A 16104-nucleotide genomic window follows, 5' to 3' on the forward strand; every position below is an offset into this window, starting at 1 on the left:
CTCGGGTGACCGGTCCCGCCGCGGCGGGCGGTGCCCCGGGATATACCGGGAGCGGCTGCTGCCTCCCAACCGGGGGGTGGGGGGGGAGGAGCGGGGGGGTTGTGCGGCCTCTCTCACAGCGGAGCGAGCGAGGACGGGTGAGCCGGGCCGCGCCTGGCGCTCGGCGGCGGCGGCACAGCCACGCGTTGCCCTGGCTAAACATGGCCGCCGCGCTTTGCCCTGAGGGAAGATGGCCGCCGCGCGGCTGCCTGCGGCCTGCGCAGGCGCGAGAGGGCGCTCGCTTGCGTCATCACCCTGCGCCGGCCGCGGCACCAGCGGCGGCAGCGGAGGGGGTAAGGGGGCGCGGGGGGGCGGCGGCCGCGGGGCGGGGGCGGGGACAGGGACAGGCCCGGCGGCTCCCGGCCTCGCCTCGCCGCTAAATCCTGGCCCCCGCCGGGCCTTGGGCAGCGCCGGGGGCGTTTACGGGCCTCCTGGGCGGAGCGCAGCCGCCGCCCGGGCCCGCGGGTTTCTTGCGGCGCCCGCCGGGCCCGGTGACACGGGCGGGATGGGGACGCGCTGGGCGCAGGCCGCGATTCGGCCTCCAGCGCGGGCAGCCCCGGGGGCTTCGGGGACGCGGCATGATCGGGTCCCAACAGCCCCGGGGCTTTGTCGGGGCCGCGGTGCGCCCTCCCCTGCGCGCTTCTCAGGCGGAACGTGGAATAAAGCGTTTTCCTTGGTGCCGCTCTTCTGCTCGAGTCCCGGCTTGTGGGAGCTGGCCCGGTACTCGCAGCCCCGCAGCCCAGCCCGCCTTCCCGCACGGTGCCTTCGGGCCCCGGGGACCTCGTCCGGTCGAGCCCCTCGTGCTCGGGACCGTCGTCTCCGGGCGCGGGCGCGGGCTGGCTGCGCCGGCCCGCCGTGATCCTGCTCGGGGAAGCGATGGACACGGGGGGTAGCGCGTATCCTGCCGTGCTCGTTGGGATCTTTTTTTTTGAGGTGTGGATCAAGGTGACAGCCGTTCCCGCAGCCCCTCTCCAAACCGGGAGAGCAGCCGCCCCTCCGGCGCGGACCGGGATCCCGTCCCAGCGACAGCTCGTGGCTGGCCGGGGCTGTAAATCACCGCAGGGACCGGGAGAAGGAGCTTCCCTCCGGGGTTTGCTGTCCCGGTCCGGGCTCAGCCGGGGCCGCCGCTGGGAAGGAAGCTCGGGGCTTTCGTCCCCTCCCTGCGGGCTCCCCGGGCGGGGCCGGGAGGGGGCCACTGAGGGAACCGAAACCGAAACGGAGCTCGCAGCCATCTTGCCGGGGTGAGGGTTGCCCGCAGCCCACCCGGTGCAGCCTCCCCTCCCCGGGAGATGTTCTGTGGGTCGGGGTTTCTTTTTTCCGTTTATTTTCTTACAAAATAAGAGAATTTGGTGTCTGGATGAGACTGAGGTAAGAGCATTTCTTTAAAAACCTCTCTTTCTGTCCTGCCTTCGGCTCAGGGGTCACTTTTAAAACGAGTGCACTGAGTAGGGGGGCAGCGGGCCCCCCCGTGCTGCACTGAGCCTCCCCAGCACCGCGCGTGGAGCCCGCGTTTAGCGGAGTTGGTGAAATAAGTCACGAGGGTGGCAGCTGGGTGCAGCTGGAGGCTCTTAATGAACTCATTTAATGAAAGTGAAATTTAAGTTGGCCTTGAGGTGTGTTTGATGAAGATAGGGAGCTCTGTGAAGGTAAGACTTGCATCAGGAAACCCGTCCTTATGAAGATGGGCGACTTAAAGAGGTCACCAGGAGGACGGTAGGACAGGGACCTAGCAGCAGGTATCGGTTGCATGTTTTTATCCACTCCGTTTCACAACCAGCTGTTGTCAAAGAACTAGAATATATCCTGCACTGGGTTGCTTATTTTTAAAAAGCGTATTAAAAGCTTAGACTTATGTCCTGTACCCAAGGGGGGTGGCACAACTGTCTGTGATATGAGTGAAATTTGGGCTACAGTCCTAAAAAACTTTTTGTACCATTGCCAGCTGCACACCTATCCAATTTCTCTCTGTGTTATCGCTTTACTTCCCCTGTGGCGTGATGCTTTATGTCTACGGGTCACGTAATGTCCAGGAAGCAAAGCACATCTGGAGTTTCAGACTTTTTTAGCCATGAGTCTGAAAATTGTTGCAAGCCTGTTGCAGCTCTGTCCTGTGTGACCATGCGAGCTGCTTCACCCCCCTTGTGCTGCTTCACCCCCCTTGTGCTGCTTCACCCCCTTGTGCTGCTTCACCCCCCTTGTGCTGCTTCACCCCCTTGTGCCCCCGTTTCTCCGATCGCAAAGCGGGCCTGAGATTCTTCTCTCCCTCAGGGCAGAGAAGTAAAACTCGCTCGTGTTTCGGAAGCGCAGGTTGAGCCTTCAACAGAAGGTGTCACAAGAAGACAAGCCGCCCCTGTGCAGCTAGCTTGAAATTCAGTCCAACAGGAACAGAGGGTCGATCTTATTAAAGCTGTTTCTTGTGGTTTACTTCACCTGTGATTCCTGACTGCTGGCTTCTGTGCTGGGCAGACACAGAGTTTGCTATTTGTGTATACAGGAATAATTTAGACTCGGTAGAAAACAGGAAAGCTTGATGAGGTGAAGGTGCTTGAAATGCCTCGGTGGCAGGGACGCTGTTTAAACTGCATTTCTGGAATCCTATAGTTGTGTAAATAGGTTCTGAATTCCTGTGTTTTTCCTCCTGGCAGGCGCCTGTTCAGGACGGGAGAGTGCAGTGTGAATCGCAGCTCCCCTTCTCCTGGCGTGCAAGCGGTCCGATTCACATGTGTGTCCCAGCAGTGCGCTATGAACAGAGGCGCTGGTCGAGGCAGAGGCTCGTATCTTACCCGGTCAAGACGTAACTGCCCCAGCACTAATCAAGGTTTTTTTAACCGCCCTCATACTCCACAAGAAACTAATCGGGAAACCTTTTTACACCAGCAGTTCCTAACAGAGCAGGACACGGAAGTCTATTTGCTTCACGGACAGGGATCACACGACGAATCACACATCAGAGGCGTGCGAGCTGTGGCACCGGCTCCTGCAGAGAGATGGCAACCCAGCCAGAGCAGAGCGGGATGGCATAGGTTCTCCAGCAAGCGTCCGTGGGTAGAAACTTCGCCACGTTATTGTCCTCCTCGCTACCATCGTCAGGAGGACTCGGAGAGAGATTCTGACGCCATCAGGCTGAATTTCCAGAGACTGTCTCTTGCTGGACAAGACTGTGAACAAGAAATTCTGACGATTTTCAGGCAGCTTGGGGAGGGGAAGACTTGTACGGTTCATGATCTTGCACGTAAACTTAAAACTCAAAAGAAAGAGGTCAACCGTGTTTTGTATAAACTCTTCCGAGAAGGCAAGTTGCACAAAGGTGGGGAGACACCGCCGCTGTGGAGGATTGCCAGTGCAAGCGCAGGGAGAGAAAGAAGCCCCGCTGACCACAGCAGCGGTCGCACAGATCCTGCTTGTGAGAGCAGAGGAGGAGAGGGGAGTGCAGTTGGCTCGGGAGACGCCGATCCCATGATGGCTGAGACGAAGGAGAAAATCTGCAACTACTTGTTCAGCGTGGCAGAAACAACGGCACTCAACCTCGCCAAGAACATTGGGTTTACGAGGGCCAAGGACGTTAACGCCTTTCTTAGCGCTCTGGAAAAGCTGGGAGATGTCCACAAGCAGAACACAAACCCCCCCCGGTGGTCCCTGACAGACAGGAAACGCGAGCGGATGCAGATGAGGCTGAAAGCCAGCGTGGTAACGCAGACACCAGATCCCACACCTGAGTCAGGTTTTCCACCTTCCTCTGTTCCTCCATGTTCCCAGGAGATGACTGTAGCTTCACCAGCAGTGACAACATCGGAAGAAGAAAGTATAGAAAACGGACAGCAGCCTTTGGGGCAAACTGATCAGAGCGATGCCAGTGACACGGAAGCAGCCCTGCCTGAGGACACTAAGCCCGTATTCTCCAGTTTGAGTAATTATGATAACTCTGAAAACGGCAAGTGGGCCACAGATGATATCCCAGATAATCTGAACACTATCAACAAGCAGCCCGATGAGTCAGAATCCATCATGAGTTCCCAGTCTTCCCCCAGTTACGCTGCCCAGTTTGAAGCTGCTTTCCCATGTACGCCCGTAGAGAAACTGATGGCTTGTCAGGAGAAGAACCCGGTGAGTGGCCTTACCGAATATTCCCAGTACACATACCAGCACTGTGAGTTTGCCATGTTGGAGCAGAGTGGACCCTCCCACGAGCCACGGTAAGAAAATTTCCTACCTTTCCTGAGCTGTCTTGCTTAAAATGATCTGACTTCAGCTGACTTCACCCACTCAACTTCATCCTGAAGAGCCTGCTCATTCACGTTTACTTCATTTCAGAAGGATTAGCCTGGTTGATTTCTTGCAGCAGCTTAAAAAAAAACAAAACAAGGCTAAAATTTAACCCCAGGTAGCCCAGTTCTGGCAACCCTGCACCTCATTCTGAGCAGTGAAGGTGGCATTCATCTCTTTAGCTAGGTCCCGTCCGATTTAATCACTTGGCTTGCAGTTTCATTGTATAGGGAGAAACTCGTATTTCTAAGCTACCTCTCAAGATGCTCTCACCCTGGAAGTGGTGTAAAGGGAGCCCAGAACAAAGTGCTTGGGTGCAGATATCTTGGGTTAGACGAGGTGAACCCACTCTGGACATTTCTGTGGTGTAGCAGGTCAGAGCGACCTCTGTGAGCAGAGCATGTAGCACGACAGTAGGGTTTGCGGAGTCACTCTCTGGAGTCCTGCTTCCCCTTGCTAAATTGTGGCTGTTCCTGAGCCACCAGCAAGACGGTGAAAAGCACCATATGTGCCACACTGGAATATGTCAATAGATCCGCTAGACAGGAAAATTGGCCTAATTTCTAAAGATGGAGTCCCAGGCGCTTTTTTTTTTGCCTTTTTTTTTTTTTTTTGTAAGGAGGGATCTGAATGGATTCGGCCCCGTAACCCCTCTCCCGATCTGGTTTGACCTGTTCTCGTTGGAAGCAGGTTTCCTCTGCATAGGGCTGGAGGACGGAAGAGAAGCTGTGTTTGTTAGAGTTCACAGGGAGGAGAGAGACGGAAACATCGCAGGCAAGAGGTTTACGTGAGGCAGCACCTCTCTGAGATGGTGTGAACGCACTGAACAGCCAGGGAAAATGCCGGAGGGACGAGTGACCCCAAATGACCAGGTGCAGATGGAACAGCACAGGCTGCTTTTAAGCTTTCTTCATCCCTGTGCAGGAGGCGTAACCGAACTGCTCTTTGCATGCAGCCATTGCACGTTTCTGGCGCTTGTGGAGCAGGGCAATTCATCCTGTTCCTTCAGAACAAAATCTGGAGCTGCTCCTCTGTCATGAACAGCTCTGGAAATGCGATGAAATGAGGCCCAGATGCAGAGCTGTCAGGGCAGCCTCAGTATTTTTGTCTTCTGCACATGTCAGCCTGGGTTTGCTCTCCCAGCCAGGAGCTAGCTGTTCCTTCTCACTTGAATTCCAAGAGCAGCCTTACCTGCTTGCTCTGAGAAGACCACGCTTCTGCCTCTCTATTTACCTCTTTGGTTTTCTCTTTCAAAGATTTAAGTTCCAGGCAGTGATTAATGGGCGCCGATTCCCACCAGCAGAAGCAGGGAGCAAAAAACTCGCTAAACAGGAGGCAGCAGCTAACGCTATGAAGGTCCTGATGAGTGAAGCGGAGAATGGAAGACATGGTGGAATTAAATGCGAAGAGCCGTTTCCCTCTGACAGCTCTGAAGCGGAACTGGTGAGTCTTGTTTTCTTTTCTTGTGAGGCTGGTCAAAGAGTGTTTAGTCTGAAACTGGTTTCCTCCATCTTCTTGCTGTAGCCTTTGCATCCAGAGCCAGAGCCATCGTCTGCGCCAGCTCATCTCAACCTGCTTCCTGGGAAGCACCCTATCAGCGTATTAATGGAGTATGGACAAAAATCGGGGAACACAATTGAATTCCAGATGCTCTCTCAGGAGGGCCCACCTCATGATCCTAGGTATGGCATGTTGTTGTCAGCTTTGGGGAGGATAGAAACCCTTTCTTTACTGTCCTTCCTCTTCAGCACGCTACCCACGTTCCTGGACTCGTCACTGACCTAACTGAGCGCTCCTCTTATCCGAGGAGTCTGGGCATGACTCCTCCAAGACATCTGCCTCCAGAAAGAGACCAAACCCAAAGCCCTTTCTCAGAGAAAGGAAGCTGTTTCTTCTACCAGACCAGGAACAGGTTCCAGTCCTGTACTCTACCTGGTAGTGCTCTACTGGGAGTATTTAGGGCCATCGTGGTAGATTTAAATTGGAGATAACCCAGAAGGATTTAACTTGAACTGGGAGAAGGGGATAATAAACAGATCGAGACACCTATGCTTAACACTTTTCATATGCTATAATGTCCTGTCAGGTTCAGCTACTGTGTGAAAATGGGTGACCAAATTTTCCCTGCTGTGGTAGGAAACAGCAAGAAGGGAGCAAAGCAAATGGCAGCAGAAGTTGCTGTGAAGATTCTTTCTGGAGAGTCTGTACCCCATGTCTTGCCTGAACAGGTACAAAGAGCTTCTTTATAAGACCCAAGTGTTTTGGGTTGGGTCCCCCCCTCCTTTATTTCATATTTCACTGGATTTCACCCCACAAGGTCACGTGCTGGCTCTAGCAGAGGTTTGCTGAGTGCTCTTGGCCTGCGGTAATACCGGCTGCTCGGTATTTAACAGCCTTCTCCTGTCTAACTCTGCTCTAGCCTGTCGTGAAGCCCCATGGTGACCAGTCCATGCCCAGCGGTGGACCGTGGATCCCCACTCCAGATGAATCTAAGGTGGCGAAAGCAAAGGGTGTTGGGGAGCTCATCAAATACCTTAATGTCAATCCTGTCAGCGGCCTGCTGGAATACGCCCGCTCCAATGGGTTTGCCGCAGAGTTCAAACTCATTGACCAGTCAGGACCTCCCCATGACCCCAAGTAAGTAGCTGCATCTGTCCAGGAGGAAATTTTGCACTGTTGCCGTTGTCCTGAAGAAAGGGCAGAGAACGCAAAATTCCCGATGCAGTTCGAGATGGCAACAAGCCGAGCTGCTGCCTCTGCCAAACCTTATGTCCGGATGACAATAAGCTACCTCCACTCCTCTCCTCTCTCCACTTTTAAGAAGAATTTAAAAATCGGACTGAAATCCCCAGGTTTCTTGGTTTCTCAGAGCTGTGCTGCTGTCTTTATAGGTTTGTCTATCAGGCGAAGGTTGGAGGCCGTTGGTTCCCAGCTGTAACTGCACACAATAAAAAGCAGGGCAAGCAGGAGGCAGCTGATGCAGCGCTCAGAGTCCTGATTGGGGAAACGGAGAAGACTGAGCGCATGGAAGGGATGAACATCACCGAGGTAAATCCTCTTCCTCCAAAGCTGGGACTGCTTTTGTAGCCCTGCCTGTCCTCTGCCGTTCAGTCCAGCAGAAAACTGCTTTCAAGATCAACTGTAAGCTCTTTGTTCTCTGAAGGTGTAAATAAGCTGACGTTTTCCTGAAGTGGGTTAGATGTTTCCTCAGGGCACAGACGTACTCTTCCCTCCCGCTGGCATTGCTTTAGGCCTAAATTATCAGATTCTTCCACAAGCTACTGAAATGTGTTTCTGTGGTGGAGCATTTTTAATTCTGTGACTTTTTTTTTTTTATTCCCCTCCTTCCAAATTCCTTCATGCTGCATTAAAAACTGTGTGTCAGCTCAAAAAAACTCATGCATCAGATAAGAGCAAAGCTCTGGTTGTGTCAGGATGCCTGTCCCAAACCTGTACTGCTTTAAATCACACTTAGAGTTTTGTGATCTCTTCAAAGCCACGTTCCAGGCTGCACAGCTGAGCACAGCAGCTGTGGCTCTAAATAGAAAAGCCATCAGGGAGGATTTGTCAGTCAGCAGTGCTAGAGGAGACAAGTGCCTGTCTGCAATGGGAGTGACTGTGCAGTCTCCTCACAGGCAGCCAGAGAAGGAATTCCTCCAAAGCCAGTAACAGATTTCCTTGGCTGAGTCTCTGGGAACAGGCAAGATGGGTTTTGTTCCTTTGCGATGGGGGTTTCCCCTGGCAATCTCGGGAGGCCATTCCTCAGCCCGTTTCGCTTGCTGCCAGGAAGACAGCTTGCTGCTGTCTCTTAATGATGTGCTCAAAGCAGGACTCAAAGCGTTGGACAGGGTTTTCCCAGAAATACCTAAAAGAACTTCACCCACCCCTTGACACGATGCTGTCCGTGCGCTCGACCCAAAACTGCGCTGGCTGTAGCTCATGTCTTCTCTCTTCCTGCCTTCTGCTTGGATAGCTTCAGGTTAGCTACTTCTGGACCCGTTTTGTTCCATGACCTGCTCATGATCTCTTAGCAATCCTGGTCTTGTGTCCCCGTTGCAGCTCCCCGTGAGTGGCAGTACCCTACACGATCAGATGGCTATGCTGAGCCACCAGCGCTTCAACACCCTCACTGCTCGCATCCAGCACAGTCTGCTTGGGCGGAAGATCCTGGCTGCCATCATCATGCGGAAAGGAAACAAGGGCCTGGGAGTGGTGGTCAGCATCGGAACAGGTATGAACAGCTTCTTCCAGCATACGCTGAACTCTCACTTCCCTGCTAATTCCCTGTCAGCTACGACTAGGGAATGGCTCTTGCTGTAGGCTTCTTCAGGGAGGGCAAGAAGCGTTCCCAGGGCTCGCGTGGTGTCACAAGTGATCTGGTTAGAGAGAGAACAAAGCGAATGTGCCTGCAGCTATATTGCTCTTAATCTTTGCTTGCATTGCTATGTGCTAGTCTGCGCATCAGAGCATGGACTCCTCATGCCGTACAGCACAAGATCCCCCAGCTTCTCTCAGCTGCATGTACCTTAGCTCCCTTCCTAGTTAGCTGCCACGCTTCCACCCAGAGTGGTGGGCTGAAAAGCACTCGGGAAGGGACACTGCCCCTAAACCTGTGGCAATTTAAGTCTCTGCTGTCCCTAAAGTAGCGCATGCTCTTTGTCCCTTTATTTTCCTAACCGCTTGGATCAGGATAATGATTTAATAGTCAGGGTGCTGCGGCTGCTCAGGAGCCCGAAGAAGTAAAACTTGAAGCAAGATGAACCCCTCCCTCTTCCTGTGTTGACTTTGACACTTGCCTTTTTATTTATTTCAGGTAATCGTTGCGTGAAAGGAGAAGAGCTGAGCTTGAAGGGGGAGACAGTGAATGACTGTCACGCAGAGATCATTTCTCGAAGAGGCTTTGTGAGGTAAGACAAGGGGGAAACCTGAAGGAGAAGGAGAGGGGCCTGCCAAGAGGTGCTGACCCGTTCTAGAGGGATGTCGTAGCTGTGACGGTTCCTTGCTGTGTTGAGAGAGGCTGCGATCCTCTAACACTACTGTTTACCCATGTGTTGTTAAATAGAGGGAAGCTATTTCTGATAAGAAAGGGCCATGCCTGAATGGTGCCCAAATTAGTACCGAACTGGAAACTTGCCAAGAGCCCAAGGGCCGCATCTGATGTACTTAAAATAAAGCCTCCTGCAGAGGCTGCTTGGCCGGCACGCAACGCCCTGTTTCAGTGTGGGCACAGCTCTGAGCCGAGGCGCTGGGGAATCTGCAGGCCAGGTCCCTTTGTGGCTTTTCTGGAGCTGGGTGTAGAAGGCTTCAGGAAAACATATCGAATGTGTTTGCCCTGATAAGTCAGAAATCCTTTTTCCTCCGTTGGAAAGGGTTTTTCCCAGTAAACTGCACAATTGTTCTCTTCTCTTTATAAACATTCAGTGTGGCGCTTTTATTTTTTTAAAAACTAAAGTGAGATGAAGTTGGGCTAGCCTTGTTAATGTCTGCCCATCCAGTTACGAACAGCAAAACCAGCTGCTTTCTTAAAGCCTTTGCCTGCTGCCACTCTACTCTGTGCATTCCTCAGCACTGGAAGGTGTCGAGGGCCGGTCCCCAGCAAGCTGTAAAGTCAGAGGATTGCACTCTTCCTTACCGTCTGTCTCAGCTGTTAATCTCGAGTCGTGGCTGCTCTGGCACAGCAGAGCCTGTCAGAGATGAGAACAGTTAAGATAAGCACAGATAAGTCCCTGCACAGGCTCTGCTTGAGAGGAGTCTCTGCGAAGCTGCAGTTTTTCTTTAGTCCTTGACGCTATGTTGGAGACCTCAGGGTTTTTCCCTGTCCCCGAACAGAAGCAGCCATAAAAGACCCAGTCATTGTAAACAGATCGTGGGGTTGTGCTAATAATATCACTTGCGTTCAGCTGCCCGTGGGGCTGTTTACTCTTAATGCAAACTTGGTGCTGACTAAAGGTGCTAGGTTAACAACCTTGAAGTCTTCTTCACACTTGGATCAGATGCACGCAAGCAGCAGCCAGCCAGGCTCCTTTCCCTCTCCTGCCAGTGCTTCCCCCTGCTCACCTGACAGAATGCTTATTTTCTATTGCGTGTCCTCTGCATGGTAGGAAATCTCCTTTATTTCCTGCCTTTCATGTAACATCAAATGTTATTTGTTGGCTTCTAAGTGTTCTCAGCCGTGACTCTTGGTCTTCGTTCTCCCGTGCAGCAGGACCAGGGGCAGAGAGAGACAGAGCACGGACCCTGCACGGGCAGTGGTTGGACTGAAGTGCTCCTTGTCTGAGGAGCAAAGCAGTCTTTTGATGTGATGTTGTTATTTTCAGGTTTCTCTATAGTGAGCTGATGAAGTATGACCCATCTAATGCTTCCTCTGCAGAAGAGAGCATTTTTGAGCCAGCGGGAGGGAAGAGACTCAAAATAAAGAGCAACGTTACCTTTCACCTCTACGTCAGGTTTGTGCGGGGTTGTGCAGGGAGCGACCGGTGTCAGCACCACTATCGCACCCCTGGCCCTGGCTGTTTTCTGAGAATCAGTGCTAACCTGGGGAGCGTTTGTTTTCTAGCACAGCACCTTGTGGAGACGGGGCGCTCTTTGATAAATCCTGCAGCGATCAGGCGAGCATGGTGGGGCAAGCCCAGCATCAGCCTCTCTTTGAGAACCCCAAACAAGGCAAGCTGCGGACCAAGGTGGAGAACGGTGAGTGCGTTCATTCCCTGCGCGGTGGGGTGGCTCCAGTCCTCTCCTCTGGGCCTTTCTGGAGCTCCAGTTTCCTTACCCTTCTCTTTGTGGGGCTGTGGTGGCATTTGAGGGTGGGGAGGCACGGGAACAGGTTGCCCAGAGAAGCTGTGGGTGCCCCATCCCTGGAAGTGTTCGAGGCCAGGTTGGATTGGGCTTTGAGCAAGTCTAGTGGAAGATGCCGCTGCCGATGGCAGGGGGGATGGAACTAGATGATCTTTAAGGTCCCTTCAACCCAAACCATTCTATGATTCTATGATTTGAAGCATTCGGGAACCAAAGGGGGTGGGTAAAAGGGATGGGGGCATTGAAGGGAGTCCCTTCTCCTTCCCCACTCTGCCTGTTGGACTGCCACACTAGCAAGAGTACAGCTGAGGTTTGCTGCAAAGCTTGTATGTCTCGGACCTCCCTTTCAAGCACTGTTTCATTCTGCTTCAGCCATGTGAAAAATGACTCGTCTGTCATCAGTACCGAGTTCCCTTTTTCATGTGATACTAAAATGTTCCCCAGACCCGGAGACAGACTGACTCCAGAGGTCACTCCATGCCTGTGCGTAGAAGATAGCTTCTTGTGCAGTTGCTGATGTGGTTTTCATTTATTGAGTATCTGAGTCTTTACAGAAAAGCTTTTCTTCTTCTCTTGTGCAGGGGAAGGTACCATTCCCGTGGAGTCGAGTGACATTGTGCCCACGTGGGATGGGATCCAGCACGGGGAGAGGTTGCGAACCATGTCCTGCAGCGACAAAATCTTACGCTGGAATATACTTGGCTTGCAAGGGGCATTGCTGTCACACTTCATAGAACCGGTTTATCTCAGCTCTGTTACACTCGGTATGAGACCCGCCGTCCTTTCTGGGTTGGGAGGAATGTGCTGCCCCGCTCCTTAGAACTGGGCTGCAGCGACAAGTAACCTCCCTTCCCCAAGCGATGGAAAAGCTTGTTTGTGGAGGCTGTAGGAGTAACAGACTGAAACGTCGTTCTTGGCAGAGCTGTGCTGTTTGGAAGTGAAAAGGGAGTTTGTGGATTTTATGCTGTGGGTGGAGTGGGTTTTTCTCCAAGGTTCTTGATTTTTAGAAGGCGCATGTGATCTAGGGGGGTGAGACAAAAATTGCCTGTTTGTGCCTTCGGTGAGAAATGTTGTAGTCTATAAACCTTCATCTTACACATCTAGGGTACGCATAGCTGTTGCTGATCTACGTGGCCGTGAGCTTTCTGGAGCTTGTGAGAAGCGCTGTGGTTCTCGGGGTTCGGCCTGTCCGTCACCCGTGCTGTTCCTGTTTCCTGATGCCTTCACGTCTGTCTTCACAGGTTACTTGTACAGTCAGGGTCATTTAACCCGTGCGATCTGCTGCCGCGTGGCAAGAGATGGGAACGTGCTGCAGGAAAAGCTCCAGGCTCCGTATCGCATTAATCATCCTGAGGTACCGCGGGCTGGGCACCTCTTCGTCTTTCCGTCCCCCCTTCCACCTCCGCCCTTGGGTTTGGGCCTCACTCTGCAGGGGGGTCACCTGGCGGAAGCTCTCCAGCCGGGGTCAGGAGGCTTATGGCCAGAAACCTGCCCGCTTTGTGTCATCCCACAGTGTCTGGGGCTTACTGGCAATGACTTCCTCTGGGAAAAAGGAGACCAAGGTCGCCCCTGTAGCCTTCAGCTTAGTAAGAACCTAGTGCTTGCTGCTCTCGGGAGTTTGGGATGAGCTGAACCCCTGCCTGCAGGGGACAGAAGCTCCTTGGATTTCACGTGTCCCAGATAAGATCAGACCTAGCGTGACTGCCTCGAAAGGAACAGCAGCAGCAGCGGGGGACCTTGAGTGTGGGGTAACTGAGGTTTTAACACACAAAGCACCAAGCATCTGGGGTGGAAAGTAAACACTAGGCTCTGCCACCGGCGAGCGCGGGGTGGTGGGTGCCGTGTGCCCAGTCCCCTGGCAAGAGGCTCCCCTTACCTCTTAACCGGTGTTAAGAAACCCTCTTACCTCTTGCGCAGGTTGGGCGAGTCAGCGTATACGACTCTGCGAGGCAGACGGGCAAGACGAAGGAGTCTTCGGTGAATTGGTGTCTTGCTGATGAAAGCGAAGTGGAAGTCTTGGATGGCACAAAAGGGAAAGTAGACGGGTAAGGAGAGCCTTTCCTGACGCTGCTTTTCTGATGGGGAAAGGGGGGCAGCTCTGAAGTGACGAGTACGCTCTGCACTGTTACAGCACCTTACGTGCGGGGAGGGTTGGAGAGAGGAATTTCAAACTGACGTAAGCGAGCGCTCTTGAAGCAAAACAAAATATTGCCCAGCCTGGACCCTACAACAGAGCCCTGCTGAGCCAAGAGATCTCGCAGGCGTCCCATTGTGGCTTTTTCCCTCTGCCCCCTGCTCCTCTTCGCTCTTCTGGGTGTCGTGTCCTTCATTGCTGCCTTTGTCTCCCTTCCCAGACCGAAGCTGGAGGTATCTCGTGTGTCCAAAAGGAAAATGTTCGCCCTGTTCCAGCAGTTGTGTGCCAAGAACAACTGCAAAGACCTGCAGAACCTCTCGGTGTACTCGGATGCGAAGGAGGCAGCCACAGCCTACCAAGAATCCAAGCAGTGCTTCTTCAGCACGCTGGAAGAGATGGGCTACGGCAGCTGGATCCGCAAACCCCAAGAGGAAGATAATTTCTCTTTCCCTGATGCATAATGAGATGCCCTGCGTGTGGGGGGGGTGAGTGTGCACAGGCGTGTGCATGGGTGTACGCGTCTTTCTTTCACCACCTTCTTTTTGAAGCGGAATCAGGAGCGTGCAGCAGTTTCCCCTGTAGGCCTGGCTGCCTTCTCTCTCTGCTCTTGTTACTCTGAGACCCTGCCCTTTCTCTTTTTAAAAAATGCATGAAAATTACTGTCTTTTTTTTTTCTAAGCTAGGGCAGGCTCAGTCCCTGTTTGCTTTTATGTTTTTGTCTCCTCTTTTTTTAAAAGAAGGCACAAGAAACCAGAGGGATTCTCAGACTGTGAGCTTGAAACCTTTGGACTGTGCACTACAGATCCCTCTGGCAGGTTTTGAGGCAAATTTTCTCTTTTGAGAAAAAAAAAAAAAGCTGACTGGCTGGTTTTATGTGTCTCTGTCGGAAGGTGGCTGGCCTCTCGTCTGAGCTGGGACACGGGACTGATCTCTGCAAGACAGCCGGCAGGACCAGCATCACATTCCGCGTTAATAATAAAAAAGAAAATTTCTGTATTGTAGCTGGCTCTGTGCCATGGGTGTGTTAATTCCTGCAGAGTGAAAGAGGGGCCCTGGGTAGAGCTGGGTGGGGTTGGGAGAGGAACGGAGGTGAGTTACCATTTGCGAAATGATGCGTGATCTTGTGTAGGACTGCGGCAGTTGTGAATTAAGCCTCTTGCCTTAAGCAAGGGCTCATCAGGCAGAATTGAGCCCTGGGAGGGCTTGAGTGTACCCTGAAATGACGGGGCAGGGTTCTCCTGGCTCCTTCCCCTACCTCTGGCTCTGGGATGGGGGTCTCCTCTCCAGCCCTGCGAGGGCACGGGGGAGGCTGGTGGCTGCGGGCCGTGTTGTGTGTCTGCTTACGTCTGAGCTCGACCACGCGCCAGACGCGCTTGTAGAAGGTGAGAAGTAAAGACGCTGTTCCCATCCGACAGCAAGTTTATTAGATGTTGGGGAGCAGCCCCTTTCCCGAGGCACAGCTTGTGCCGGCTTTGCCTGGGGTGGGACAATTGACGCCAGTGAGATCGGACAAAGAGACCACGAAGCGGTTAGCATGGAAGCGTAGCCCAAACCCAAGAGGAGAAGTTTGGAGAAGAGGAGAATCTCTCCCACGGAGACTGGGGGAGCCCGGCCTGGGGAGCGAGGCCCCGGCTCTGGCTGTGCCTGGGGCTCGTGCATCTCTTCCCCGCGCAGCAGGAAAGGATGCCAGTGGGCAGACGTGCTGTGGCCAAGCAGGTTAAATGCTTGCTGAAAGGCTCGCAGTCACAGGCTCGCCCTGCCCGCAGCTGCCGGACAGCCCTCACGCTGACTGCGGTGCAGAGCTGTGAGGGGCGGCAACAGCCTCGGCATCCTGCTCTCCCCTGCGCATGGAGCGGCGTCCCGGCGGCAGTGACGGCACAAGGACAGAGATGAGGGCTCCTCTGTCCGCAGTGGCCCCCCCGCTGTGCTGCCAGCTGCTCAGGGTGCCGTGCCTGGGGCTATCGGGGCTCCTGCTGTGTTCCCCGCACCCTCCTGCTCTCCCAGGACTCGCAGGTCTCCGCTCCCCGCTGGGGCTCGGCGGGACCCCCCTGTCCTGCACTCACCCGAGCCGCACCGACAGCAGAGGGGATGCAGAGGTGGGACAAAGTGGGACGAGGCCCTGGTGCGGGGCTGGCAGCGTGCGGCTTTAGGGGCAAAGCTCTTAAAATTTAAGCACTGTGCAATCTCATAATGTGCAATCTCATAAGTGCAATCTCAGGGTGCACCCCCGAGAGGAGGAGGCCCAGGAGCATCACCTGGAGCAGCCTGGGATTTCTCTGGCCGGGTGAAATGCTGGGATTTAAATTCATTTCTAGCATGCGGCTTCCCCTGGCGCTGCGTGCCACCAGCCCCTGTCTGCGCCACGCTCCCCCCGGCACGGCGGATTAGTGGTATTTATAGCAAACTCTCCGTTTCGGTTTTCCCCGATGAGGCCAATTCCTGCCTGCGAGCACCGGCTCCCCTGCACGACCCACGGCGGGGGCCTGGCTGCCGGCTGCTCCCGGCTCGAGTTGTGGTTAACTTCTTATTTTCCTTTTCCTCACACAATTCGTCTCACGGCTGCTCTCGGCTCCAGCGGGCTGAGCCTGGAGTTTAGCAGGGGACGGTGGCACCGCCGGAGCATGGAGCAGCCCCCGGCGCTCGCTGCCCTGGCCCTGCCCGCAGGTAGGGCCTAAAAATAGCTCATCCCGAGGAGCCGGAGCAGAGCAGCCCCATCCTCCTCCCCGTGCCTCCGCTTCTGCTGCGTCAGCACGGCTCTGCCGGGCTCCCGGGAGCCCCAGGGATGGCGCGGGGGGCCAGCAGGGGCCGGGGGCTGCCCGCCGAGGGGCTGGGGCACCGGCCCACGGCCCCGCGTCGTTGCATCGGCAGGAGGA

The 16104-nt window shown here is 54.1% G+C and overlaps 1 protein-coding gene across 4 annotated transcripts; it reads left to right on the forward strand.

Moving 5' to 3' along the window:
• The first annotated feature begins 231 nt into the window (after positions 1 to 231).
• ADAR (adenosine deaminase RNA specific) lies at positions 232 to 14232 on the forward strand. Of its 4 annotated transcripts, none has more exons than XR_012039743.1 (16): positions 999 to 1407; positions 2685 to 4232; positions 5559 to 5745; positions 5827 to 5984; positions 6389 to 6530; positions 6722 to 6939; positions 7194 to 7350; positions 8362 to 8533; positions 9116 to 9209; positions 10620 to 10748; positions 10859 to 10992; positions 11679 to 11861; positions 12339 to 12451; positions 12611 to 12845; positions 13015 to 13142; positions 13452 to 13462. XR_012039743.1 is itself a non-coding variant. In XM_072846623.1 (16 exons), exons 1-15 carry the CDS (start codon positions 1397 to 1399, stop codon positions 13690 to 13692), a joined length of 3615 nt encoding a protein of 1204 aa, XP_072702724.1. In that variant the 5' UTR covers positions 1013 to 1396; the 3' UTR covers positions 13693 to 13716; positions 14122 to 14232. The 4 variants fall into 4 exon arrangements, 3 of the variants coding, with proteins under 3 accessions (XP_072702725.1, XP_072702724.1, XP_072702723.1); XM_072846623.1 differs by lacking the exon at positions 12611 to 12845 and adding an exon at positions 14122 to 14232 and having other exon boundaries at positions 1013 to 1407; positions 13452 to 13716; XM_072846624.1 differs by lacking the exons at positions 999 to 1407; positions 12611 to 12845 and adding an exon at positions 232 to 332 and having other exon boundaries at positions 13452 to 14232.
• Positions 14233 to 16104: the final 1872 nt, after the last annotated feature.

The sequence above is a fragment of the Ciconia boyciana genome, chromosome 26, assembly GCF_034638445.1.
Source record: "Ciconia boyciana chromosome 26, ASM3463844v1, whole genome shotgun sequence".
Classification (NCBI taxonomy): Eukaryota; Metazoa; Chordata; class Aves; order Ciconiiformes; family Ciconiidae; genus Ciconia; species Ciconia boyciana.

What these genes read in the sequence shown, in the direction of transcription:
- ADAR (XM_072846622.1), top strand. An exon ending in AAGGGATGAACATCACCGAG is followed by an intron (nt 7,351 to 8,361) that starts GTAAATCCTCTT and finishes TCCCCGTTGCAG; the next exon opens with CTCCCCGTGAGTGGCAGTAC. An exon ending in ACCTTTCACCTCTACGTCAG is followed by an intron (nt 10,749 to 10,858) that starts GTTTGTGCGGGG and finishes TTTGTTTTCTAG; the next exon opens with CACAGCACCTTGTGGAGACG.